Source organism: Acanthochromis polyacanthus, chromosome 4, assembly GCF_021347895.1.
Source record: "Acanthochromis polyacanthus isolate Apoly-LR-REF ecotype Palm Island chromosome 4, KAUST_Apoly_ChrSc, whole genome shotgun sequence".
Lineage (NCBI taxonomy): Eukaryota > Metazoa > Chordata > Actinopteri > Pomacentridae > Acanthochromis > Acanthochromis polyacanthus.
The window spans coordinates 7,601,246-7,627,284 of NC_067116.1; the positions used below are offsets into that span (position 1 = coordinate 7,601,246).

The following is a 26,039-nucleotide window of genomic DNA, read 5'->3' on the forward strand; positions in this document are numbered from 1 at the left end:
GTACCACACTGAACATGGACAACAGAAAGCGAAGGAGAGAATTGTCCCAGGACATCCGAAAAAAAATTATAGACAAACATCTTAAAGGTAAAGGCTATAAGACCATCTCTAAACAGCTTGAAGTTCCTGTGACAACAGTGGCTCATATTATTCAGAAGTTCAAGACCCACGGGACAGTAGCCAACCTCCCTGGACGTGGCCGCAAGAGGAAAATTGATGACAAATTGAAGAGACGGATCGTTGGAATTGTATCCAAAGAGCCCAGAGCAACCTCCAAAGAAATTAAAGGTGAACTCCAAGGCCAAGGTACATCAGTGTCAGATCGCACCATTCGTCGTTGTTTGAGCCAAAGTGGACTTCATGGGAGACGACCAAGGAGGACACCACTGCTGAAAAAAACTCATAAAAAAGCCAGACTGGAATTTGCAAAAATGCATGTTGACAAGCCACAAAGCTTCTGGGAGAATGTCCTTTGGACAGATGAGACCAAACTGGAGCTTTTTGGTAAGGCACATCAACTCTATGTTCATAGACTCAAAAACCAAGCATACGAAGAAAAGAACACTGTCCCTACGGTGAAACATGGAGGAGGCTCAGTAATGTTTTGGGGCTGCTTTGCTGCATCTGGCACAGGGTGTCTTGAAAGTGTGCAAGGTAAGATGAAATCTGAAGACTATCAAGGCATTCTGGAGAGAAATGTGCTGCCTAGTGTCAGAAAGCTTGGTCTCAGTCGCAGGTCATGGGTCTTCCAACAGGACCACAATCCAAAACACACAGCCAAAAACACCCAAGAATGGCTGAGAGAAAAGCGTTGGACTATTCTAAAGTGGCCTTCTATGAGCCCAGATCTGAATCCCATTGAACATATGTGGAAGGAGCTGAAACATGCCATTTGGAGAAGACACCCATCAAACCTGAGACAACTGGAGCTGTTTGCTCATGAGGAGTGGGCCAAAATACCTGTTGACAGCTGCAGAACGCTCATTGACAAATACAGAAATCGTTTAATTGCAGTGATTGCCTCAAAAGGTTGTGCAACAAAATATTAAGTTATGGGTACCATCATTTTTGTCCAGCCCTATTTCATTAGTTTGTTTTTTTTAAATAATTATGTTAATCAACAATTCAAAAGTGATAGCTGATTTTGATTATTTAATTTTCAATAAATTTTTATTTATTGTTACTTTTGTGAGTTTCAAGTGATTTCAGTGAGAATTGTGGGTTTTTCCTTCTTTAACTGAGGGATACCAACAATTTTGTCCACGTGTGTATAAACACAAGTATAGAAACTAAGAAAAAGATGTTAACTCAGTACCTTTCTATCACACCTACAGTTAATGTTTCTGAATTATTTAATCAGATTTATGTTTACGCTGAGTAGAGGTCACTGCGGTGTAGTTTTAGGATTATTTAACACAACACAGAAATAGAAATAATAAAAACAGACTGGATAAACATTGAGTCTTCAAATGTCAGTAAAATGTTCAGTTTTCCTGCTGTGGTTGGTTCTGGGGGTCCATGTTTGGTTCTGTGTTGGTTCTGGGGGTCTGTGTTTGGTTCTGTGTTTGGTTCTGGGGGTCTGTGTTTGGTTCTGTGTTTGGTTCTGGGGGTCTGTGTTTGGTTCTGTGTTGGTTCTGTATTGGTTCTAGGGGTCTGTGTTTGGTTCTGGGGGTCTGTGTTTGGCTCTGAGGGTATGTGTTTGGTTCTGAGGGTATGTGTTTGGTTCTGAGGGTATGTGTTGGGTTTTGTATTGGTTCTGGGGGTCTGTGTTTGGTTCTATGTTGGTTCTGAGGGTATGTGTTGGATTTTGTATTGGTTCTGGGGGTATGTGTTTGGTTTTGTGTTGGTTCTGGGGGTCTGTGTTTGGTTCTATGTTGGTTCTGGGGGTCTGTGTTTGGTTCTATGTTGGTTCTGAGGGTATGTGTTTGGTTTTGTGTTGGTTCTGGGGTCTGTGTTTGGTTCTATGTTGGTTCTGAGGGTATGTGTTTGGTTTTGTGTTGGTTCTGGGGGTCTGTGTTTGGTTCTATGTTGGTTCTGAGGGTATGTGTTTGGTTTTGTGTTGGTTCTGGGGGTCTGTGTTTGGTTCTATGTTGGTTCTGAGGGTATGTGTTTGGTTTTGTGTTGGTTCTGGGGGTCTGTGTTTGGTTCTATGTTGGTTCTGAGGGTATGTGTTTGGTTTTGTGTTGGTTCTGGGGGTCTGTGTTTGGTTCTATGTTGGTTCTGAGGGTATGTGTTTGGTTTTGTGTTGGTTCTGGGGGTCTGTGTTTGGTTCTATGTTGGTTCTGAGGGTATGTGTTTGGTTTTGTGTTGGTTCTGGGGGTCTGTGTTTGGTTCTATGTTGGTTCTGAGGGTATGTGTTTGGTTTTGTGTTGGTTCTGGGGGTCTGTGTTTGGTTCTATGTTGGTTCTGAGGGTATGTGTTTGGTTTTGTGTTGGTTCTGGGGGTCTGTGTTTGGTTCTATGTTGGTTCTGAGGGTATGTGTTTGGTTTTGTGTTGGTTCTGAGGGTCTGTGTTTGGTTCTGTGTTGGCTCTAGGGGTCGGTGTTTGGTTCTATGTTGTTTTGGGGGGTCTGTGTTTTGTTCTGTGTTGGTTCTGAGGGTATGTGTTGGGTTTTGAGAATCTCTGTGTTGGTTCTTAGGTTCCGTGTTTGCATCAGAACCGGTAGACCAGCTGCTCGTTGAACCTGAACGGTTTGGTTTCGTTGATACACAGCAGATCCTTCATGCGTCGGGCCCGTCGCTCCTCCAGAACCAGCCTCCTGGACCGCTCTCGTGCCGCCTGCTGCTCGGCTCGCTTCTCCGCCCGTTTCCTCCTCAACCAGCTGGAGATGGAAAACCAGAATAAATACCAGGATGTACGTCAGCATGAGGAGGATCAGTCAAACAGTGTGGATTGTTTCTGGACATGTTGACATCCACTGCATGAGGAGCCTGTTTTTTTTAACAGTTATAAAAAATGTTCTAAAATCTTATTCAAAATGTAATTTCATGCAACTTCTATGAGTTTCTGATCTGTTAGATGGCATTAACAGAGTTTATGACAGCTGATGATTTTTACAAACTACACAAAAACACTCCAGTATTTCTTTTTTTGTTTGTTTGTTAAATTCTCATCACAATAATTCCAAGACTGACCCCTCTATCCTTACTGGCAGTTTACTTACTCGCAAAACCAAAACTTTGTCTCAAACCAGGGGAACATTTTTTTTAATGTACAGTAACTTTAGTATATTTAATGAGGCATGTAAAATTGTAATTTAATGCTAAGAATATTTTCAGAGTTAAAGATTTTTTTCCCCATCATTTCTGAGCCTTTCTGAGATAGAGACATGGGCTGAAAAACACATTTGAGTTCTGTTAAATTGGTACGCTGGATGTGTTTCTAGTCTCTGATAATTCTCCAGAGAAAACTTGTGCAAAAGAATGCATTTTGGGGAAACTTTCAAGGATGTCTTGTCTGACTGGCCCTACCACAGCGCATGACAGTCCTGACAGTGCAGCACAGATTTGGATGTGTGGCGATACAAGGCTGGAGAAAACTTGAAGTGCATTCTGGGCAAACTTCCAAGGCTCGTGTCAGCATGTGTGATAGGTGGTTAGTCAGAACAAGTTCTAGACAATGAAATGATAATTTTTTTATCTTAATCTGATACCAGAATCATCTAATAGACATGATTCCTACTATGCCAAAACAACTTTCTAATACAGTCATATTTTAAAATATGCAACATATTCTATTTACTAATGTTAAAATATGAGCATATGAGTATGTTGCTTTGATATCCAATCATGGGTAGAAGATGATCCCAGACCAGAACTCAAATGTGTTTTTTAGCCCTGAAAATTTCATGTTTTAAATCATGAGGCTCAGAAATGATAGAAACCCAGATAGCAAACTATGGGTGAATCAATGTTGAATCTATGTTGAGACCTAACGTAGAAATTATACTGAAAGCGCAAGGTTGATAAAATGTTGAGTCAACGTTTGCTTTTCAACCATAAATCACACTTTACCCAGATAGCAAAAGATGTTAAATCAGTGTTGAATTAGGGTTAAGAAGGTTGAATTGTGATTACGGTTGAAGACTGAAGGTTGGATCAACGTTGATTCAACAACATTTTGTTAACATTGAAGTTTGTGTTTAAAAGATGCCATTGAATCTACATTGTATTTTGGTTTCATTAAAATGTTTGACGGGTCAATGTTTAATTAATGTTGAATCTATGTTTGCAAACATGTAATCTATGTAAGCAAATGTTGACTCAACATTTTATCAACCTTGCGCTTTCTGTATAATTTCTACGTTAGGTCTCAACATAGATTCAACATTGATTCACCCATAGTTTGCTTTCTGGGAAAGGCAGGAACACAAATTAAAAAGTGAAAAATTTCACCCTACCCTAGTGTAAAAGGGCCTGTCACTTGGACAATGTTCATAGTATGAAGATAAATTTTTGCATGGCTTCATTAGATCCACTGAAGTTAATGTAGGTAAAACATGAGCTGATTCTGAGGAGGTCAGATGGGAGGCTCTCAGTGATATTTCATGGAATGACCCAACACTGCAGCTGCTATGATTGTTACGTCATGTATAGACTAAAAGGTATATAGTTGAGCTCACAGTTTGAAGGCACGTTCACACTCCTCTCGGCTCCGTAGAAGGTAACTGCTGTCCTCCTCCAGCCTCTTCAGCTCCACCAGCTGCTTCTCCTTCTGCTGCTGCTCCTGTTTCCTCTGAAGCCACGACCTGAAGGCGTCCTCCGGGTCACTGAAGTCTTTCTGTGAAGGAAGCAGAAAACAGAGGTTTATAAAGATGGAGGAGTTTTCATCCTCTTATTCCAAGAATCAGTGATGAGTGCGCCTCCTAGTGGTCGTACTGTGGAGTTAATTTTCTCTATCTCCTGGGCTCGGTGGATCCTCCTCTCCTCCTGCAGCTGTTCCCTCTTCCTCATCAGCCAGGCTTTGAAGGCCAGCTCGTTCTCCTGCCTCTTCAGCTCCTCTTCCTCACGCTTCCTCTGCTCCGTCTGGAGACGAGAAGAAGAATCAGCAGAAAAGCAAACATGGAGCTTTGAATCATTTTAGCATCTTTCTCACCTCTCTGGCCACCTTCTCCCTCCTCTCCTGGACCTTCTGCAGCAGCTTCTTCTGCTCAGCTGACAGGGTGTAGGTGGGCTGGCAGGGGGCTCCGGTGGCCGACTGGACCCGCCGCTGGCTGCTCCTCCTCTGGATGCCTCTCTGGCCGTGGCTGGCCGAGCTGGGTCTGCTCCGGGGCTGAGCTGGAGGTCTGGGGGCTCGGAGGTGGTCGATGCTCTGACGAAGGGAGGAGGAAGAGGAGGAGGAGGTGTGGATCTTCTGCTGGGAGGAGTGTGAATAGTCACTGAAGTTAGTTATGGGAGGAAGGAGGCCTTGACTCTCCACCTCCTTCAGGCTGACCAGATCAAACTTCCCATCCTTCTCCACGAGGACTCGGCCCTCCTTTAACCCCTGACCTCCATCGTTGCTCCTCGTTTCATCTCGAGGAGAAAGTTTCAACTCAGACAACTTCCCTGAAACTTCGCTCTCTGCCTCCGCTGTGGTTTTCTCTACTTCCACCTCTTTGCCATCCTTCTCTGGAGGAACCACCAGGTCTACCAGTGTCTCCTTAAAATGCAGCCTCCTTCGTCTCGTTATGTCAGGAGCCTCCTGGTCCTGCAGCTCCCGGTTTGCCTGCTGGATCTTCTCCAGGATGTACTTCTTCTCCTCGTCCGTCTGCTCATCCATCTCTGGAGGAGGAGGGATTGTTGGCGGCGATTTGCTCGGACTGTCTCGGTCCGAATCGAACTCCAGCGGCTCCATCGGTGATGGCCATCTCTCCTCGTCTTCCTCCAGCTTCTCACTTTTATTCCCTCTTTTCTGCTTCCTTTTCACCCCCTTCACCTTCTCATCTTCTTCCAGTTCTTTGTCGATTTCCGCCTCGATGTCCTCGTAGTCGGGGCCCTGTGGGGTGAACACACTCCATTATCTGGGTTCATGTAAATGACAGAGCAGCATCGGTACCTGGTGTGATAACAGATATGTGTACGTTTCTTCATCAATATTGCATCCGGCAGTGAAACTCCGCTGCTGTATGTCAACAATGAGACACGCCAAGTCGAGTAACTCAACACGACTTGCTGTCACACTTTCACAGAGCAGCAACTCATGCAGGCAGCAGGAAGTAGAGCAGCACAATAAAACAGCATAGAGAGGAAGTAGAAACAGGAGATCTAGTCGTACCTGGTCCTCACTGTGTCCTTCCTCACTGATCAGCCAGTCCAGATCCTTCTCAAAGTCGTCTTCATATTCCTCCTGAGACTTCGTTCCAGATGCCTCACTCATAATCCACCACTGAGAGAAGAGACACAAACATATAGGTGTGATTGTTTATCCAAATTAGCCTCAGGATGTCAGTCCTGAGCAAAATACTGCAACATCTCTGGTCCAGAAATTTATTCTGAAGACCCATGAACCTAAAAGATGAAGTGATTTAGTGCAAACATTAAGCCGAATCCTAATTTGCTGAAATATATTAAGCAAAAACTCTTTAAACCTTGCATAAATATCTTTAGTACTGTTCAAAAGAGTTCTAGAATTCAATGCTACGTTAGTGATGGAAAATTGCCACAGCTAGTTCTTGGTATATCGTCCAGAATCCAGACAGCAGCAAAGAACCTATAACTTCAGTATTTTATGTAAATCAGTCATGTTGTGTGAAAATGAACCCAGCTAATTATGTTGAAGATTGAAAAATATACAATTACATTTATTTATTAATTACATTTAAAGGTTCCTCCAGGAATCATTTCATAATTTGAGATTTAGTTCCACCATTCGACCAGATCTCAATTTGCTCAAAGTCACAAAGCCAAAAAGGTCTTTAAAACCTGCGTAAATATCGTCAGTATTCATTAATGGAGCTCTATAATTTAATGCCAAATGACCTACAATCTAAAATAATTCCTGAAATAATAATTTTTGGTGTTTGTGATAGAAAGCTGCCAGAATTCTGTCATCCAGAGCCCCAGCCCCCAGCAGAGAACCTACACATTCTTTATTTTATGTAAATATTAAATTTTAAAATGGTTTTTATCAAAGACCAGAATTTCCTCCTGAGCCAATCCTGATCCATAAGAAGATTCTCAATTTTCTAATGTGCAAATTCAAGGTCACCAGAGGCAGAATTTTAGTATTTTTACATTTTCTTTTACATCAACTTTAACAAAAAAATAATATTTTAGCTAAAATATGAATAAAGCTGGGGTCACTACTAGAATGTAGAATTTTAGGGATTCAATATGGATATATAGAATTTGTTTTTTATTCCTAATTATGCTAAAAAATAATAATGAATAAAGGAGCACCATGTTAGTGCAGATGCATTTATTTACCAGTATGTTGCCACCACATGATATAAAAGTAGATAATACTCAATGATGGTGAAACTGCTGGACATCCAATGACCTAAACAACTGAAGATGGATATCGAGTAAATAGATTAAAGTATAGATCAGTATATTGATCAGGGTGTGTGGATAAACAAGTCAACAACCCACGAACCCAATTTCAAGTTAAATATTCCAAATACTACATATTTTTTAGTTTTGGGCATACCTGTGGAGTTTATTACTGTACCATCACCTCAGTATAGTCCAATAATTATTGGTTGGGTTGGATGCACCTATAAATTGATTTTATTTGATCTTATTTGAGTTATTGTGCAGAAGTGTGGGGAAATACATATATGAGCAATATAATGCCTTTGTTCTTATTGCAGAAAAGAGCAATCCGAATCATTCACAAAGTTAAATTTGGAGAACATACTAATGGTTTATTTATTAAATCAGGGTTATTGAAACTTACAGAGATAATAGAACTCCAGACATTAGTAATTATGTTCAAAGCCAAAAACAGAGTTTTACCAGAAAACCTGCAAAAGCTGTTTGTGTTTACCTCAGAAGATGAAAATCATAGAAGAAGATTTGATTTTAAGCACCAAGTTGCTCGGATTACTATGAAACATATGTGTATTTCGGTTGTTGGTGTAAAAATATGGAATTCCCAACTACAAGATTTAAAAGGTTGTACAGATATTTATAGATTTAAAAAAATGTACAAACACAGGAAAAATTGTCAATATGTACTTGAAACTTAAATTGGATGTTAATGATGATGAAAATGAATTGTTTTGAGCTTGTTTTGAATTTTACTTGTATGGGTTATTTTTTATTTTTTGTTTTTGTTTTGTTGTTATAATCAAAGTGTTGATGGTGGAGGTTATTGAAAAGGATCTGCATGTGATGTCAGACCATCTTTTTTATTTTTAAATTTAATTTGTTCAAGTAGGGGGCAGGCAAATACAAGAATTGTTTTCTTCTTGCTGCTCCTTTCCAATCATGGAGGTGTTGATCTGAAAATGTAGAGTGCATTTATCCACAAATTATGTTGTCCGCTTTCATGGAAGGAACAAATGAATGAATGAATGAATGAATGAATTTAAGTTCAGTTTTACATTTCTGCAGCTGAGGAGGCTGGAGCTTTAGGACCTTTGTTTGTTGTCACTAAATTGGATGATCATTAAAGTCTGGGACTTATGGTTTTAAAGGTTAACTCCACTCAAAATACTAGTTTCTGTCCAAGTACTTAAAGTTTTATCGGCTTATTTTACCTAAATAGGACATTTTAACTAATGACTGACAGCTTAAAAGGTTTATTCAACCTAACGCAGTACAATCCATCCAGCGAATTATGGATTTAAAGGTTTATCTGCCCAAATAAAGTCCAAGCACTTATAGTTTTAAAGGTTTATTCCACACAAATAGTCATTTCTAAGGAACCAGTTCAGATTTTAAAGGTTTATTTATGCAATTTGCTGCTTTCTGTCGAATTATTTATAATTTTAATGGTTCATTATAGCACCTGAAGATTACTATAGTTTGTCATTCTCACTTTGATGAGCTAACAGTAACTTTACTGCTTAGCTAAACTGTTTTAATGCTAAATAGATCAAACTTGATTCACATTTAAAATTCACTTCCTACAATACATTCTACTCCCTTTATTTCACGATTAAGCAGGAGGTGCCAACTGCAGCTGCTGCAGAGAAATAATGCATATTGTGAGGGGATAGTTCGCCTGTAATACGGTGGATTTAACGGTGCTAAACGCATGATTTATATAATTTAACTCAACCAATAATCACTGAACTTAATAAAATTGACAGAGCAGCGATTTAAAAATAAGTATAAAATATAAATGTCACTCGGATTAATTTAAAAGCATTTTTTGGAATATTATGGCTTGTAATCTGGTTTGTGGGTTCTCATTTTGCTTATTAATTATTATGGTTTTCTCTAGGATCACACAGTACTGTAGTAGAGTGCCTGTATAACCAGAGTGGCGACAACTGGGGATTTGACGCCATTTTGTTTCCATCCACTCAATATGGGACGCGCAGCGCGAGGTGCACATTCACGAAAGCTAGCCATTTGTAGATTGCTTACTGATTTCAAGACATGTTTTGGACAAAAATATTTTACTGGCTTGTTTTGTCTGGATGTCCAAGGTTGGATTATGACCGTTTTTTGTGGAATATTTTCATCTGTGACTAGTTTTGAGCCTTCAAAGCTGAGTTGTGCTGTTTACGTTATTTGCTGTTTGTTGGACAAAAGTGTTTATATTACCTGCTGTGGTAATCACATCTGAAAGTGGTTTATACCGGCGGATTCATGAGAATCTAAGCTTTCCATGGGTGTATAATGTTTCTATCATCGAGTTTGCAGCTTCAGTCAATTTAGCAAAATACGTTTGCACATACGGGCCGCTGAAGTTTAACGGGTTACCCCGTAACCCGTTAAACTTCAGCGGCCCGTATTTCATGCATCTCCACGCATGAAAATGGTCAAAGTCAAAATAACCACAACTGAATAAAAATCACATAAAAACTTTTCTATTTGTCATTCACCCATACATCATAACATGAAAGTACATACATGGGCAGGGCCGGACTGGGAAAGAAATTCAGGCCGGGAGATTTCCAATCAGTCAGGCCACTTCCGCCACCGCAAGGGTTGTCACGTGGGATAATGCACCAAAATTTTGTTTTTTTTTTCTTTCCAAAAATATGCCTTTTACAGTTATGTTATAGCAATTACAACACTACTAAACAGACAGTAAGTCTATTAAACACAACCATAACGACAGCTCCATACAGTCCAGTACTTTTCTCTTCTGTAATCTCTTCACTACCCTCACCAATTTTTACAATGTTTTCCTTTTCCTATTATTTATAGAACATATGGAATTAAAAAAAGATATATTATTTTGTCAGCAAATCATTTAGATGTCAGCTGGTCATAGCTAATAGTATATGCAAACACCAATGTTCATTTTATAACTGAAAATTGTAAGTCAACTGACTATCCTACCTGAAGAGGGGGTCTCAAATGTTTTCAGGCTTCCTGCAACCCACCTGACACCTGTGGAGCTTATTTGGGTCAGACATTTTTTATTATATTTTGGTCTTTGAAGTCTGATGATGCATTTGTGAGAAGAACCGACTGTTTGTAAACTTACTTGAAGTAAGGGTGCTCCATAATCTTTGCTCCTTCCACTCTCTGGCCTCACTCTCATATCACCGCTCTGCAGTGCATGGTTCCCCGTTCTCGCTATGAAGGGGCGGGTCATAAAGCAACTAACCAATCATGGCACGTTTCTTCGAAAAAAAATGTCACTTTGACCAATCCCTATCCTTCTGATTTAGAGCTCAGAACACTTGCTTTGTGTGAGTGACAGGAGGGTGGGCGTGTACTCTGTAAGGCTTCTAGCGCTGCTGTCTCTGGCCTGTCTGCCAAAAAGCCGATCGACGTTTTTTCATTGGCCTGGCTGGCCTGTCCAGACAGGCCAATAAGGAGGCAGGCCACCGGGAAAAGTCCCGCCTCTCCCGATTGCCAGTGCGGACCTGTACATGGGACTAACCTGGCACAAAAACGATGATGAAGTCGGTTTCCATCCCACTGTCCGGACTTTATTTTCCCACAGTTTCCTTCTTTCACTATTACTGGGAAATCTAAACATGTGGAATCCCTTCTCCGATCGATTTGTGCACCCAAAGGCACAACAGCCCATCATTTTTCAGGTATTTAGGAAGCGAAAAAGGACCTAGAATTACTCTCTGCGGTGTAAACAACATTAACAGGAAAACCCGGCGTTCATGAATTGGAAACAAAATGGCGCCATAGATCACGTGACCAAAATATTTTGGACCCGTCATGTCGCCACTCTGGTTATACAGGCACTCTGGACTGTAGCTGCTTTTGTCGTCATCTACTGGACAGAAAGCAGCACTGCAGGCTCAGCAGAAAACTCCTTTTAAATATCTCCTCCCTGCTTATATGTTGTCTTTTGTTTCCTGGACCTTTTATAATAATGTATCAGCTGTAACTCAGCATCAGTTTCTCTGCTTCAGCACAAGCTGCAACGCATACACACAGAATAATCCCGATTATTTTATGTCTGCGTGGTTTATCAAAATAAACTGAGCTGCAGGTTCTGCACTAGTTGGAGTCACATCAGTTTGAATTTGCTGCTGCACGGGAGCAAACATCCCTTAAAAAAACGGATTTTGTGATTAAACTCACCTGCTGCTGGTTCCTGTGCAGTTTTCAGTTCAGTAAAAATCCGCAGCAGAATCATTCAGACGGACAGTTTCGCTAACTGACCCACAAACACGCTGCAGTCTGCGGAGCAACACCTGTCCTCGTAATCTGCTCTCAAAGCTTTAATACAGCCGTCGCCATAGAGACCGAACACACGCTTTACTACCTGCGCATGCGCAAATGGTTTACGTCCACTTGAAACTCAACTGCAAAGCAAGCCTCCATGTACACAAAGTAAAACCCCCAAACACTGTTTGAAAACGGTTTACTGCAGTTCTTTTAAAAGGTTATAAAGTAAAACTGAACTTTATCTGTTATTTAAGACACAAACAGCAGTTTTAAGAGAAAGAACATCACCTGTTTCTTAACCCTGGGATGCATAGGTGGGGTCAAAATTGACCCCAGAGGTTGTTATTCCTTCATATCTTTAAGATTAAAAGTTTTGATATTTTCATATTCCAGGTATTCCTCATAAAACATGTTTGTGACATGATACCATTTGCATTTTTATTCATTTTTTCATTAATTTAAAAAAAAATCAGTTTTTGTATCACTACCCCACTCTTCCATGGGCGGGGTCAAAAATGACCCGAAGTATTTCCAATGGGATATTTCACTTAACATTGGTTCTTGGCAACTGTGAGTGTAAATAAACATTTACTGTCCCTCATACAACTGATGTCAGCAGTCCCACCATCTAGGAAGTCATTTTTGCACAGCATTATACATGTAAGTATTATCTCCATTTATGAACTTATTTTTCATTGACAGAATATGTGAATTTTATGTGAATATCTGTGAAATTTGCCTAGTTTGTGGTTAGCTAGCAATACTGTTAGCTAACAATACTGTTAGCTAACATTATTATTAGCAAACAGTATTGTTAGCTAACACAATCACACACACACACGCATGCACGCATACACATACACATACACTCATACACTGTTGTTGCACTGTTATTACACAGTATCTTAGCTAACAGGATTGATAGCTAAAGTATTGTTAGCTAACACAAACACACACACTCTCACACACACATACACCATTGAATAATCGATGATCATATAATAGGCTACCTAATGGGTTAATGTTAGTGTGTGTTAGTGTGTGTGTGTGCGAAGACCGCAAAGCCACCAACTTCTGTTGGAAATGCAAAAGCCCTGTCTGCAATGGTCACAGCCACAAGAAAATAGTCTGCGAAAGCTGTGAAGAGTGAGAAGAGACATGTTTGTGTCTGAACATGAATGTTGAATGAATGTTATTGAATGTTATGATTGTTATGAATGTTATTGATTATTGTTACTGAATGTTGATTTATGTGTCCCTCTGTCTGTTTTAAAATACGGAGGAAGATTAAACATGTTTTGATACCGTTTCAGTGATTGTTATGTGATAAAATTTGAATTAAAAGAGAAGAAACAACATATCAAAACTGAAAATACTCTTTTGTTGAACAAAATATATAATGTCTAACCAACATGAAAGAAATGTCTCAAGTTTATTGCAAAACTGCATTGATTTCAATTGGGGTCATTTTTGACCCCACCCATGGAAGAGTGTAGGTATTGGTTGGCCATGCATCCAAGGGTTAAGTTACCGCTGAAAAAATTAAAGTACTGATTCATAAAGTAGAATATATATATGACCTACATATGTGTCTGTATATATAAATCTATACTTCATGCAAAACTCCTGTAGAAAAACAACAAAAAAGTAAATATATGGCATCAAGAGTGCCAAAAAAACTAAAGAATGGAATACTGCAATGTTCATAAAAACTGGTGGAAAATAAAGGCATACATCTGTAAAATACTGGTATTTTAACATATTTAAATACAGTAAAACAATAAACATCAGAATCGAAATCAGCTTTAATAGCCAAGTATGTAGACAACGTACAAGGAATTTGGTTTCAGCTGCTGGTGTCACTCTAGAAATAAAGAAAAATAAAAGAATAAAGAATATTAAAATAATAACTATAGAACATTTTTTAAATAAGAAATGTATCTAGATATTTACAAATTTAGAAAAGAATACATACACACAGTAGTGCAAAATGAGAATAGTTAAAGTGAGAATGTAGTTCACAAAGCAAAAATTATTGCACGTAGTGTCAAAAATATTGTACTGACAACTTTAGACATTATTTAAGGTTTTAGTCTGTTTTTACTATCATATGCAAAATATTATATATAAAGAAATATGTTTAATTTAACAAAACACGGAAAATCTGCAAAATACTTTTCAATGTTTAATATATTTTTTAATAATTGAAAATATCTGTGAAATATTTTTTTCTGATTTAAACAGTAAAAAAAAACTTTTTTAAAGTGTAATTTTAAAGTCAAGCGTTGTAAAAGAAAAAATTACCATTTTCGAAAAGTACAGGTTTCTGATGTAGACAAATTCACAGTTTTGGGCTTTTTAAAAAATATGTAAATGAATATATTCCTGTGTGATTTTACTGGTTACTATTTGTAGTTTTACTAAACAGGGAAAGTCTGTCAAATAGCACACATTTTTTATCGAATAAAATTACGATAACTTTCATTTACTTATTTAGCAGTTTGCATATATTTATAGTGGCTTCAGTGTGCTATTGTTACTTGAGATTAGGTGCCTTCATTCAAAATATGATAGCACTACTCGTTTACCCACAGCGACACCGTAGTGTTATCATCACGGTCATAAAATCACATGTATTTATTTACACTATTTCACTGACTCCTCAGATAAAAGCAGCTGTAGAAGAAACAGAAGCAAATGAAGTTCTAATGACAAAATACGGAGTTTGTGAGACGTTGTCAGATGCCCACATGTATGTTGATTCGCAGTGCATTCTGGGTGTTGAAGTTTACTATAGTCTTGAAGCGCTCTGAGCTTTCTGCGGCACGACGACATTTCCCATGACGCCTCTGTCAATACCCGGAAGATAAACGCCCCTTTCCAGTTAACATGACAGATAGCACGTAGCTCCAACTTGTGATAATGTTTTAAGGAGTGTCAAAGTTGATTTTCGGTGATAATCAACCGCAGAGCCGCGGGAAGAAGCGGGAGTTCCTCCTGAAAATGGCGACCTTTGTCTTCTGCTCGTTAAACAGAACGGCTCAAAATGCAGCCAGGCGGAGTTTGAGTTCACATTTACCGCGGCTCGCCGGTGCAGCACAGCCGCTCTGCTCCGCTCACAGCCCTGCACTGACTCTGAGATGGCTTTCCAGAGGAACCAGGTTCAGGTCCCAGGGGACCCCAGGCAGCTCCGCAGCCCGGGCGACCAGAAGGGGAGCCCTGGCGCTCGGAGGAGCCGCAGCGGTGACGGCAGCGGCGGCCGTAGCGGGCTTTCTGGCCAACGCTAACCACTTCCAGCGGGCGGAGATGGCGACCAGGGTCTCCACGGCGGTCGAGGAGAAGGAGGAGGGGGACATCTTGGAGCGGTGCCGGGGCTTCATGTCTCCTCCGGTCACTGACATCGCTGTGCTGCAGGGGAGCAAGGCGGAGATGCGGACCAGGATGGAGATGCTGATCATGGAGACGCAGGCCGAGTTCTGCCGGGCTCTGCAGGAGGTGGACGGAGGGACGTTCAAGGTGGACCGGTGGGACAGGAAGGAAGGTGAGGCGACACATGGAGAGGGCCTGTCAGGACGAGGGAATTATTACTGCCATACTGTAGTACATAAATAAGTAATACTGACACGATCCAGCAGTGAAAACCTAAAACATCTGCAGAAATAATGCAAAATACATGAATGAACATGACACTGGAATTTCTTATTTAATTATTTATACAAGAACAACCTTAGTGCATATTTTAATCCCACATTTTAACTGTTTTGCAGAGTTAGAAAAATCTTTTATTATAAACGGTTCAAAGATTTTTTTTTCTTCTTTAGGTTTCTTATTTAAAAATTTTCTATTAAAAAACAACCTTTGTGCACATTTTATTGACACACAATGACTGTTTTGCAAAATTTAAAGAAAAACATTTCAAAGATAGTATTTGTCTCTTTATATTTTTTATTTAGATTATTTATATAACAACAGTTTAAGCTCTCATTTTATTCACACACTTTGACTCTTTTGCAAAATTTTTAAGAATATATCAATGTTTTTTACACAGTTCAAAGATATTTTTCTCTTTAAATTTCTTATTTAATTTTTATTTTTAAATAAACAACCTTAGAGCATTTTTAATCACATATTTTGACGGTTTTGAGGAATTCATTTTTTACAATAAACAGTTCAAAGGTCATTTTTCTCTTTAGATTTCTTATTTAAAATATTTATTTAAAAAAAACAGTGTTAATGGACCTTTTAATTCCACACTAACTGTTTTGCAGGATTAAAAAAAAAGTGTTATTATAAGCAGTGTAAAGATATTTTTTCTCATTTGATTTCTTATTTAAAATATTTAAAAAATAAAGAACTTAGTGCACATTTTAATCACATGCTTTGACTCTTTTGCAGGTTTTTTTTTGCTTTTTTTTATTATCAGCAGTAGTTTCTTTCTCTTAACATTTGCATAAACAGATTAAAGCACATTTACAGAATATAATCCAGGTTGGTAATAATAGCACATAATAACTTAGAATTCATTAATAACATACTAACATTATTGAGAAAGTGAATAAATAAAAAACTTGCTTGTAGAGGATCGATTGAACCCTTGAATTTGTTGGGTTTTTATGTATGCTTTTGTGTGAATAAAAACTAATCATCTCCATAATTAATTATTCTGATTGGTCCAAGCCTTAATATTTATATTACTTAGGTTAAATTCTGTAATTTGTAATATCATAGCTATGTCATTACATTAGTCAGGTTCTTCTCCACGATTAATAACACTGTAGGATGACAGCTTTAATATGTATTACAGTAAGGTGGAGTAGTATATTTTATCATTTTTGTTGGGTTTTAAGCTGCAATATGTAAATTACTCACACTATTAAAAAACACTGAAGGATCCTAAAAAAGCCAGATTAAATGCCATTGAAAACAGAGCTGCAATTATAAATAGACTAATTGATCGGTTGTCAATGCTGCCTATTTATTCTGATAAATCAACTAATCGGTTTGAGTGATTTTTAAAGAAAAAGGGTGAAATTTTGCTGAAATTTTCACATTTTCTGCTTACTTTCTCCCTTTGTGACAGTAAAGAAGATTTTGAGATTCTTCCAGCAGTTGTTCCAGCATGCAGAATGTTTTTGTGCTGAAATAAACCAGATGCAGACAAGAACCAGATGATTTTTTATATATATTTTCTCTGTGTTTCTGCGTCAGGTGGTGGAGGAATCAGCTGCGTGATGCAGGACGGGAAGGTGTTTGAGAAGGCAGGCGTCAACGTGTCGGTGGTGTTTGGAAACCTGACCGAGGAGGCAGCGAGACAGATGAGGAGCAGAGGGAAAGTCCTCAAAGGCAAGGATGGTGAGTTCTCATAATGTGGGATCTACACAGTTTAAATCTTAATATTTCATTTGACTGCATGTTCACAATAACATACCATGACCTGAGATTTCCTTTCATTTCACACTGCTGTGATATTACATCTTTTGTCTCACGTTATACTTTAGATTTGCTGTCAGGTTCTTAAATTGGGACTGAAGCATGCTTTAACTGTGTGTTTGTTCATTTTATTGTGTTTTATTCCAGGTAAGCTGCCGTTTTGTGCCATGGGAGTGAGCTCCGTCATCCACCCAAAGAACCCCCACATCCCCACAGTGCACTTCAACTACAGATACTTTGAGATCGAGGAGGAGGACGGTGAGTCAGGCCTTTACGTCAGCCCTCGTCTCCGGGTGTCAGTGACACTATTGAGTGTGTGGATGAATGATGACCCTTGTTTCCATCTTTTCTTGTCTCTGTGTCGTGTGTTTCAGGCACCAAGCAGTGGTGGTTCGGCGGCGGCACTGACCTGACGCCTGTTTACATCAATAAAGAAGATGCCTTTCACTTCCACAACACCCTGAAGGAGGCGTGTGACAAGCACCACCCGCAGTACTACCCCGACTATAAGAAATGGTACGATCCGTCCTGTTTGTCTGTATTCACTCACCAACCACAGCATTAAAACCGCTGACAGGTTAAGTAAGTAACATTTTTACTCCACCGAGGAGCATGGCAGAATTACATTAAGATCGATGTTGGTTTGTCTGTCTGTCTGTCTGTCTGTCTGTCTGTCTGTCTGTCAGCAACATTACTCAAAAATGGAATAACAGATTTGGATGAAATTTTCAGTAAAGGTCAGAAATGACAAAAGGACCAAGTGATTAGATTTTGGCAGTGATGTGGCTTATAGTCTGGATCCATGGATTTGTTAAAGATTTCTGTATCATTGTGAGATAGCAGCATAATGTCACTGTAACCATGACAACAAGTGAACACTGCATCAGCTGCCTGCTGATGATCACATGATTGTGATCCTTCCACAAATTCATCACTGCAGACCACGAATGTTTATAAAACTGTAACTGTGAATAATTCCCACTTTTTAAAGAAAATCTGAATAGTTTGAAGGCATTTTAAAGTCATTTTGAACCTATTTTTAACCCTTCCCAGCCATCCTAGATGATTTACTCATTTTGGACAGGTTTTCAACAGTTAAGGAAGATGTTTGGAGCAAGTTCTGGATTAATTTGAATAATTTCTAGCCATTTTGCACACATTTTGGGTCGTTGTTTGACAAATTTTTACAACATTTTGAGAACACATATATTTTCTGAGGTCAACTTTGAGTCATTTTGGACTTGTTTTTATTGTTTTTAATCATTTCTGGAACCCTTCTAAGCCATCATAGATGTTTAACTCATTTGTGACAGATTGTGAACAGGAAACGAGGATTTTTTTGAGCAAGTTCTGGAGAAAATTGTAATCATTTTGGACAAATGTGGTGATTTGTTAAAGATTTCTGTATCATTGCGAGATAGCGGCACGGTGTCACTGTAACCATGACAACAAGTGAACATTACATCACCTGCCTACTGACGATCACATGATTGTGATCCTACTACAAATTCACCACTGAGGACTTATCAGGACTTATCCATCAGAAATGATACAAGGAAGAACTGATTAAATTGTGGGGGTGTTGTGCTCAGCACAAGGTCTTTTTTATTTAAGATATCATCCTTTGCGCATGACACATTGACTGAGCAGCCTTGGTGGAGTACTGCACTCTCCGAGTGCTTTTCTTGTTTATGCTGTTATAGTTGAACCTGTCAGGAGGTGGCAGCAACTGAGTTGTTAACTCTTGACATGGGAAAAATGTGCAAGTTTAAGGGTATAAGCGGAGTTAGAACACACAGAGTACCGCTGCTTGCTGTGTAGGGGAATGTGCAGCTTCAGACTGGTCATATACTACTATTCTAATTCTTTTTAATGAAGATCACATTAAATGAAAGATAAATCCAGTCTAGACATTGTTAATGTGTTAAATGACTGTTCTAGCTGGACACAGCTGATTTTTAATGGAATATCTCCATAGGGCTACAGAGGAACATTTCCAGCAACCATCACTCCTGTGTTCTAATGCTACATTGTGTTAGCTAATGCTGTTGAAAGGCTCATTGATGTTTCTCCATGTTTATAATGTTTATGACATTTTAAACAGTTTTCTTTTAGCTTTTAAATGTGAAAATGTGCAGAAACTGTTTGAGACTCTTCTCCCTTCAAGAATATTGTATTGTCAGTCTCTGTTAAAGCACCTCGCCACTTGTTCAGAGTTTTCTAATCCTTTTTGCTAAACGATTTGATGAAATTTCATTATGTCGAACTGAAATGTAAGTACAAAAATGCAAAATTATTCACATCCCATGTGAAGCTGCAGGTTTAATTGTTAAAACAGTGGAGAGAACTACCTGAAAATGTCTGTTTAGTTGCCTTTAAAATACAAGAAAACGCCAAAAATGGATGTGTTTCTTAACAAGACTTATACAACATTAATATTTTAATTCATTATGTAAGTGTAATGATCAAAAGTCAAAATTATTTAGTAGTGTGACAATTGGAAGCACATCTACAGAGAGAAGGAGTACTTACAGGCAATTACAGATAAAGCTAGCACATAGTTAGCTTAGCATGAGTTGGTGACAAATTAATCACATCATGTGGACAGCCATGTGCCTCATTTACCTGAGTGGTGACTGCAGCAGGCTGAGGCAGCGTGACACTCAAACGTTGAGTCCTTTTAGTCACGTACACACCTTCATAGCAGCAGTATTACCTTCAGTAGCATCACACTCACTGTCACGCTGCTAATGTTACTCAGGAATTATGTGAGGAACCTGACAAAAAGTTCAAGGTGTTGACTTAGCCTCAGATTCCTCTGATTCATGATCTCCACCTGCAGCTTCCAGGACTTGAAGGACTCACGAAGGCGACTCACTCACATCCAGCAGGCGTTTTAAGGCTGTGGCTGATGAGTGTGTGTCTTGGAGCACATACTCATCTGATCAGTGTTTTTCTGTGTGGATTACAAAGGGTGTATCCTCACTGTGGGAGGGTGATAAGAGAAGTCTCGGCCTAAAATCTGAAAACCGTTGAGCGATGACGACAGTGAGTGATTAGAGGAGGGTGTGGTTTATCTGATGGAGCTGCTCACAAGTCTTAAAAACTCGTTTTAAGTTGAAGGAATAATTTAGCTTTTTACATTTTTTTCTTTAGAAAATTCTAGCTTTTTAAAAGTTTTTCTTTAGAAAATTCCAGTACTCCTACAGAGAGTTAGATGAGATTTCATGTCTGTCTGTGAAATGTGAAGCTACAGATGGTTGCTGGCTATCGCTTTTAGATTTTATTTTAACCTTTTAACTTTCAGACAGCGTACAGTTTCTGTGCTAAGCTAACTGTGCTTTAGCTTAAACTTTATACTTAATGAACAGTACGTCTTAACTTTAATTATATTACTCGTCTCTACAGATGGGCTTTTAACTGACTTATTTTATTAAATTTTAATATAACTGTGCTTTTGATGACTTTTGCACGTTGCTTTTTACGCTATCTGTTTAAATACATATATATGATCTATTTTATAACGTAAAAAAGAAAACAGATCTGATTTACAGTCTGAAGGTGCAGAACCAACAGACTGAGAATCTTATGCCTTCATTTTATTTACCTATTTTTTCATGAATTTTTTTTGTGTGTGAAAGACAAATTGTCTTCCTTTTACCTTATTTTGTTGTTTTGACGTTTAAAATAGCTAAATACACCTGTGCAGGTAGCTCTCTCGCTCTTGTTTTCGCACTAAAATCTGTCGCTTCACATGAAGACTCTTTAACTCTCCTCCGTCCAGGTGCGACAGGTACTTCTACATCCGCCACAGAGGGGAGACACGTGGTATCGGAGGGATCTTCTTCGACGACCTGGACTCCCCGACTCAGGAGGAGGCGTTTAACTTCGTTAAGAGCTGCGCTCAGACGGTGGTGCCCTGCTACCTGCCCATCGTATACAAACACCTGAACGACGCCTTCACTGACGAGGAGAAAGACTGGCAGCAGGTACGACGAGGAAGGTGAGTAAAGAGATGAATAGAAATACATTAAGTCTCGAGCTGAAACGATTCCTCAAGTTATTCCAGTTATTCGATTACTAGAATTCCTCGAGACAAAATTCTCTGAGTGAAGGCTTCGTTTAATCCACAACATATGATACCCCACGTCACTAAGTAGTCCGGACCCAGACTTCATCCTGTACCTGGGGTGTCCAACTCATCTTAGCCCAATTTGATCTCAAGTGACCGATAAAATCACAGCATAATAACCTAGAAATCACCACAACTTCAAATGTTTCACTTGTTTAGGTGCAAAAAAATAGATTCTGAAAATGTTCACATTTATTGAATTATCTTTTTACAAAACATCATGAACAACTTGAAACTTCTTAAGAAAAATGAGTTCAATTTCGACAACATTCAGCCTCAGTTTATCGTTTACTCATTACACGTTCCAGATCAGAGTGTCTACAAATGAATAAAACATTTAGTCATCTGGAACTGAATGATGTAGGATTTTACTTTATGATCAAAATGACAACAGTCAGACAAAAAAAACAACAAAAGCACGACAAAATATTACAAAAATGAGACAGAAAAAATAGACAAGCAACATAAAATGGAAAAAAAAATTGACAGAAGTTACAAAGCGACAAAAAATGGCCGAACGGCAAAAAGGAGACAAGAAAATGACACAAACGAGAAACAGAATGGCAAAAAATAGACAGTGCAAGCAAGAGAAAAAGAAGCACAGAACGACAAAAACAAAACACAAAATGACAAAAAGAAGACAAAAAACACAAGTGAGACAAAAAGGAAACAGCAAAACGACAAAAATAAGAGATAAACGATAAGTCAGACAAAAAGAAGATAAAAACAACAAAAACGAGACACAAAACAACAAGTGAGCAATCTAGTATTTTACTTTATGATCAAAACAAGTTGTCATGGTCTAGAAATGATTTTAAATTTATAGTTTTACTAATTTACAGTCTGCAGTTAATGTCTGCTCTGTCATTTTTACACTTTGAGGACCGGATTAGACCCTCTGGTGGACCACTTTTGGCCAGCGGGCCGCATGTTTGACACCGCTGGTCTATACGGACCTGGACATATCATCAATGAATTCTAAAGGGGTTCTAAACTTGACAGGACGCTTCTATTTTAACCGGAGCAGCTTTTCTAGTGTCAGATCAGAGGCTGAACTGTGAAGACAGTTTAACAGTCAAACTTTTTGTTAGTCGGCTCGACAAAAACTAGAAGCTCAGTCAGAGTTAACGGGTATGAAGGTGGTTTCCAGCTTTCTTTGTTAACTCAGACTTTCTGCTTCAAACACAAACAGGACGCCCGCTAGTCTCAGTAGCTCCAGGACGTCTTCTTCTCTCACTTACTCTCCGCTTGCATTTTTTAAGCTGTTGTTTTCATTTATTCAAGAGTTCTGGTGCAGATTCACACTCCTGTGTGGTCTGAAACAGATTCTGGCTGAGCTCACAGCCACAGAGTCGACAACAAAAGAGCTAAAAGACGAGTTTATGAATGGGAAGAGTGCAAAAGAAGGCTAAGATGGTTGAGATGAAGTTGGGAGTGGAAGCAGAAAGAAGAAGCTGGAATGATCCCTGGTTCAGGTTGATCAGTGAACTTTAGTAAACTTTACCAGCTGCATTAAAGTGTTGTGACAAATTTGAACTTTCTACAATGTTTCTGCGTGTATTTGTCGACCTCGAAAGACAAGCGATGTGAAAACGATGCTGTGAATTGTGAATTTATTTTTGTTTTCTGTATGAGGGTTAACAAATGCAGCAGCCTGAAATCCAGATGTTTACGCTGCCGACTTACCGACATATGCCAATAAAGTTTTAGAGTTTTGTTTGCCATGTTAATAAACTTATAGTGTTTTTTTTAATATGCTGAAGAACACATCATGAGCAGAATAATCAGTCAGCACCTCGGCTGAGCAGTTTCACTTTAAAACTGCAGTGTACTGATGACGGTCTCAAAAACATGAATTCAGACTTCCAGAATTTCATACGTAATAAATACAATCAATCCTGTTACAGCTAAGACTTTTTAAGGCATGAATTGATTATTTTTGATGGGAAAGAAAACTTGTCAATATGCATTATTCTGTCTCAGATCATCAGGGGGCCCTCTGCTGGAAAATCTATGATAAGACGTGGATATTTAACATAGTATCTGTGAAAGAAATCTAAAAAGAAATCATTTCTATTTAACGCAGTCAACCCTCTTTCAGCACATTTTGAAACTCCAGAAGTGTGTTCCACTTAGATTACACTATCTAACAATATTTGTAGTTGTTGTGGTACAACTTGAGATGATGTTTTCTGTTTTCATTTTTGTGTCTGAGTTTCATTTTAAAAAGTATTCTACGTGTTTTCTTTTGTATAATTTTGACATGCAGCTACGTATGGTTCGTGCGTTAAAAATTTTTTGTGAATGGATTGATTTTGATATATCAAGCTACAATTTGACAAACGGCATTTTAAATATCCGTAATTTATGCTCTGGGTCAATATATAATTGCAGGACTTTTTGCAACATGGTTGACAGGTATCAGAGTTGACATTTTTTGCTTTTTTCAGGACTAATTTCAATATAACCAAACACCACATGGCATTTTTAGAGAGATTCTTCTAAATATTATATATATACAATTCATTAAAATTGAAATTGAGAGTTCTTCATAAAGATATTGTAGTAAACCTGTTGACATGATAAATCCATACTTGACTCACACACGAGTCTTGAAAGTCTTTTGTTCAGGAGGAAATGACATCATGTGGAGCAGGTCATGTGATTCTCCCTTGAGAGGTGTTTTTGTAATAAGTAACTTGGTTGAAAGTGATTTCTCAGACACATATAAAATGTTACTTTCCATATAAAATTTGATATCTGTCCTGATTATTTCAACTTAAAAAGTATTCAATCAAATCAATTTGAATAAGCTCATTTAATTATTGTTTAGCTAATTAGAAGGTGGTTGGTATTAAAATTTTAGTGACATCCAGTCATTTTTTAATTAATAAGAGGTTGTTTCCATAATAAATAATTATGGAATTTGTAAAGACATGATCATAATAAAAATAAAAAGCATTATTTTTTTTACTTTTAATAAAACTCTATGCAAGATATATCCCATGGACTTCAAAGGTCTCTCATTTACATATTGACCCTACTAAGAATTTTTATGTAATCAGAGATGGTTGAGTAGAAATTGTTGTAAAACTGAGAGAATTTCAGATGGATTTGAGCTTCAATAGTAGTTCTGTTTGTGTTGCAGGTACGTGGAGTTCAACCTGGTGTATGACCGCGGAGTGAAGTTCGGCTTGGCCACGCCCGGCTCCAGGATCGAGAGCATCCTGATGTCGCTCCCGCTCACCGCCAGGTAATCCAACACCTGTGTGAAGCAGCTCTTCTGTCACAGCAGCACTAACCTGTCCTGGTTGCCTGGTAACCGTTTCGCCCTCCGTCCTCAGGTGGGAATACATGCATGAGCCTGCCAAAGGTACCCAGGAGGCCGAGATGCTGGAGGTGTTACGAAACCCCAAGGAGTGGGTGTGACGGAGAAATGGAATGGAACGGACAAAACATCCAGAGACGTCTTTGTTGTGTTTTCTGAAGCTGTGAAACGTCAGCACCATAAAACTCTGCGTTTACCAAAATAATAATATCCCGTTACGTTGCGAGTGTCTGCAGAGTTTTGCACCGGTACTTTCCTCTTTCTCCTGCCTGTTTGCTTTACTTGTTGAATCAGCCTTGATGGCACTTTATCACTCTTTATTTAATGATTGTTAAACCCGATGACTGAGATTTGTGCCATTTCCTACCGCCTAAAGCCGGACCAAATGATGTGACTGCACAGGTGACCTGCTTTAGGGTCCTTTTAACGAGTGTTTGTGTCAAGCAGTAGCTGTGTGTGTTTTTTCTACGCCTGAGCTAAATGTAGCTTTTGCTCTACTTGAAGCTGCTCGACTCTCTTCATCTTTAATGAAGCACCGAAAGGGAAAATAAGGACAAACTGAGCCACTGTGTGTGTCCAGACACTGCTTAATAAATGTACTTTTGATGGCCAAGCGCGTCTGCTCCGAACAATGGGTTGTTTTTGACAATCGAAGCTAGATAATAAGAATTAGCTGCTCCCCGATGAGCTCCGTTTCATTGGTCTTTCATTTGTGGTAAATGATCCACCTGCTGGTTTGTTTGAACGTCAGTAAACAATGCTGGGTTTTGGGTCATGTTCCACAGAGGGGATGAATGTGAAGACAGAAAGATGAGTCCAGAACACAACAGTTTTCAGGACATTGCCTCTAAAAATAGCTTCGAGCTTTTGACCTAAAATTCTACATTCTTTTCCTGTCTCGGTTATACACTTAAGCTCAAAATTATTCATACTCCTGTCAAATACAAGACATTTCTTAACCTTTTCACTTCCACATTAGTATTTCACCTCAGATTTAATATAAATAGGACACACAAGAAAGTCTGAAGCCATAACCAATTTTTTTAAGATAAAAAGTGTCAAGAAATAATGAATAATAATCTCAATAATCAATTGCAAATCCTTTTTTTTTAAAATCACAGCTTCCAAACGATTTTTCTAATAGCTCACAATTTATTTATTTATTTGATCAGGATCCATGCAATTAACATAGAACACATCTAATGTATTACATGTAGAGTGTATAGCACAGGAACCATTCAGTGTGCTTGGTAGGAAGACTTTTATTTTTAAAATGTTGCTACAAAGATGAGATGTTGGCTGAAATTAGCCTGTTTGGACTGAAACCTCAAAGACGACAACATGAAGAAAATCTACAGAAACATGAAGAGGGTGTGAAGAGGTTTTTCGTGTCAGAAGTCCCCTGCTT

General features: G+C 38.7%; 2 protein-coding genes across 2 annotated transcripts; one reads left to right on the forward strand and one right to left on the reverse strand.

Annotated features, from left to right (window-relative positions):
- Positions 1-1,958: 1,958 nt before the first annotated feature.
- ccdc181 (coiled-coil domain containing 181) lies at positions 1,959-11,811 on the reverse strand. Its single transcript, XM_022217528.2, has 6 exons — positions 11,655-11,811; positions 6,256-6,366; positions 5,095-5,976; positions 4,878-5,024; positions 4,622-4,779; positions 1,959-2,821 (listed from the first exon to the last, which is right to left on the reverse strand). Exons 2-6 carry the CDS (start codon positions 6,355-6,357, stop codon positions 2,653-2,655), a joined length of 1,458 nt encoding a protein of 485 aa, XP_022073220.1. The 5' UTR covers positions 6,358-6,366; positions 11,655-11,811; the 3' UTR covers positions 1,959-2,652.
- A 2,434-nt stretch (positions 11,812-14,245) lies between these two features.
- On the forward strand, positions 14,246-25,244 carry cpox (coproporphyrinogen oxidase). Its single transcript, XM_022217521.2, has 7 exons — positions 14,246-15,282; positions 16,950-17,093; positions 17,319-17,429; positions 17,546-17,687; positions 20,956-21,174; positions 24,452-24,556; positions 24,648-25,244. The coding sequence occupies exons 1-7, from the start codon at positions 14,745-14,747 to the stop codon at positions 24,730-24,732; spliced, it is 1,344 nt and encodes a 447-aa protein (XP_022073213.2). The 5' UTR covers positions 14,246-14,744; the 3' UTR covers positions 24,733-25,244.
- Positions 25,245-26,039: the final 795 nt, after the last annotated feature.

Bases quoted from the DNA above. Each gene is read 5' to 3' on its own strand.
- ccdc181 (XM_022217528.2), bottom strand. From the start codon at position 6,357: ATGAGTGAGGCATCTGGAACGAAGTCTCAGGAGGAATATGAAGACGAC. The intron at 5,025-5,094 runs GTGAGAAAGATG...TCTCGTCTCCAG, and splicing joins GGGAGAAGGTGGCCAGAGAG to ACGGAGCAGAGGAAGCGTGA. The intron at 2,822-4,621 runs GTGAGCTCAACT...TTCCATCTCCAG, and splicing joins TGTGAACGTGCCTTCAAACT to CTGGTTGAGGAGGAAACGGG.
- cpox (XM_022217521.2), top strand. From the start codon at position 14,745: ATGGCGACCTTTGTCTTCTGCTCGTTAAACAGAACGGCTCAAAATGCA. The intron at 17,430-17,545 runs GTGAGTCAGGCC...CGTGTGTTTCAG, and splicing joins TGAGATCGAGGAGGAGGACG to GCACCAAGCAGTGGTGGTTC. The intron at 21,175-24,451 runs GTGAGTAAAGAG...TTTGTGTTGCAG, and splicing joins CAGCAGGTACGACGAGGAAG to GTACGTGGAGTTCAACCTGG.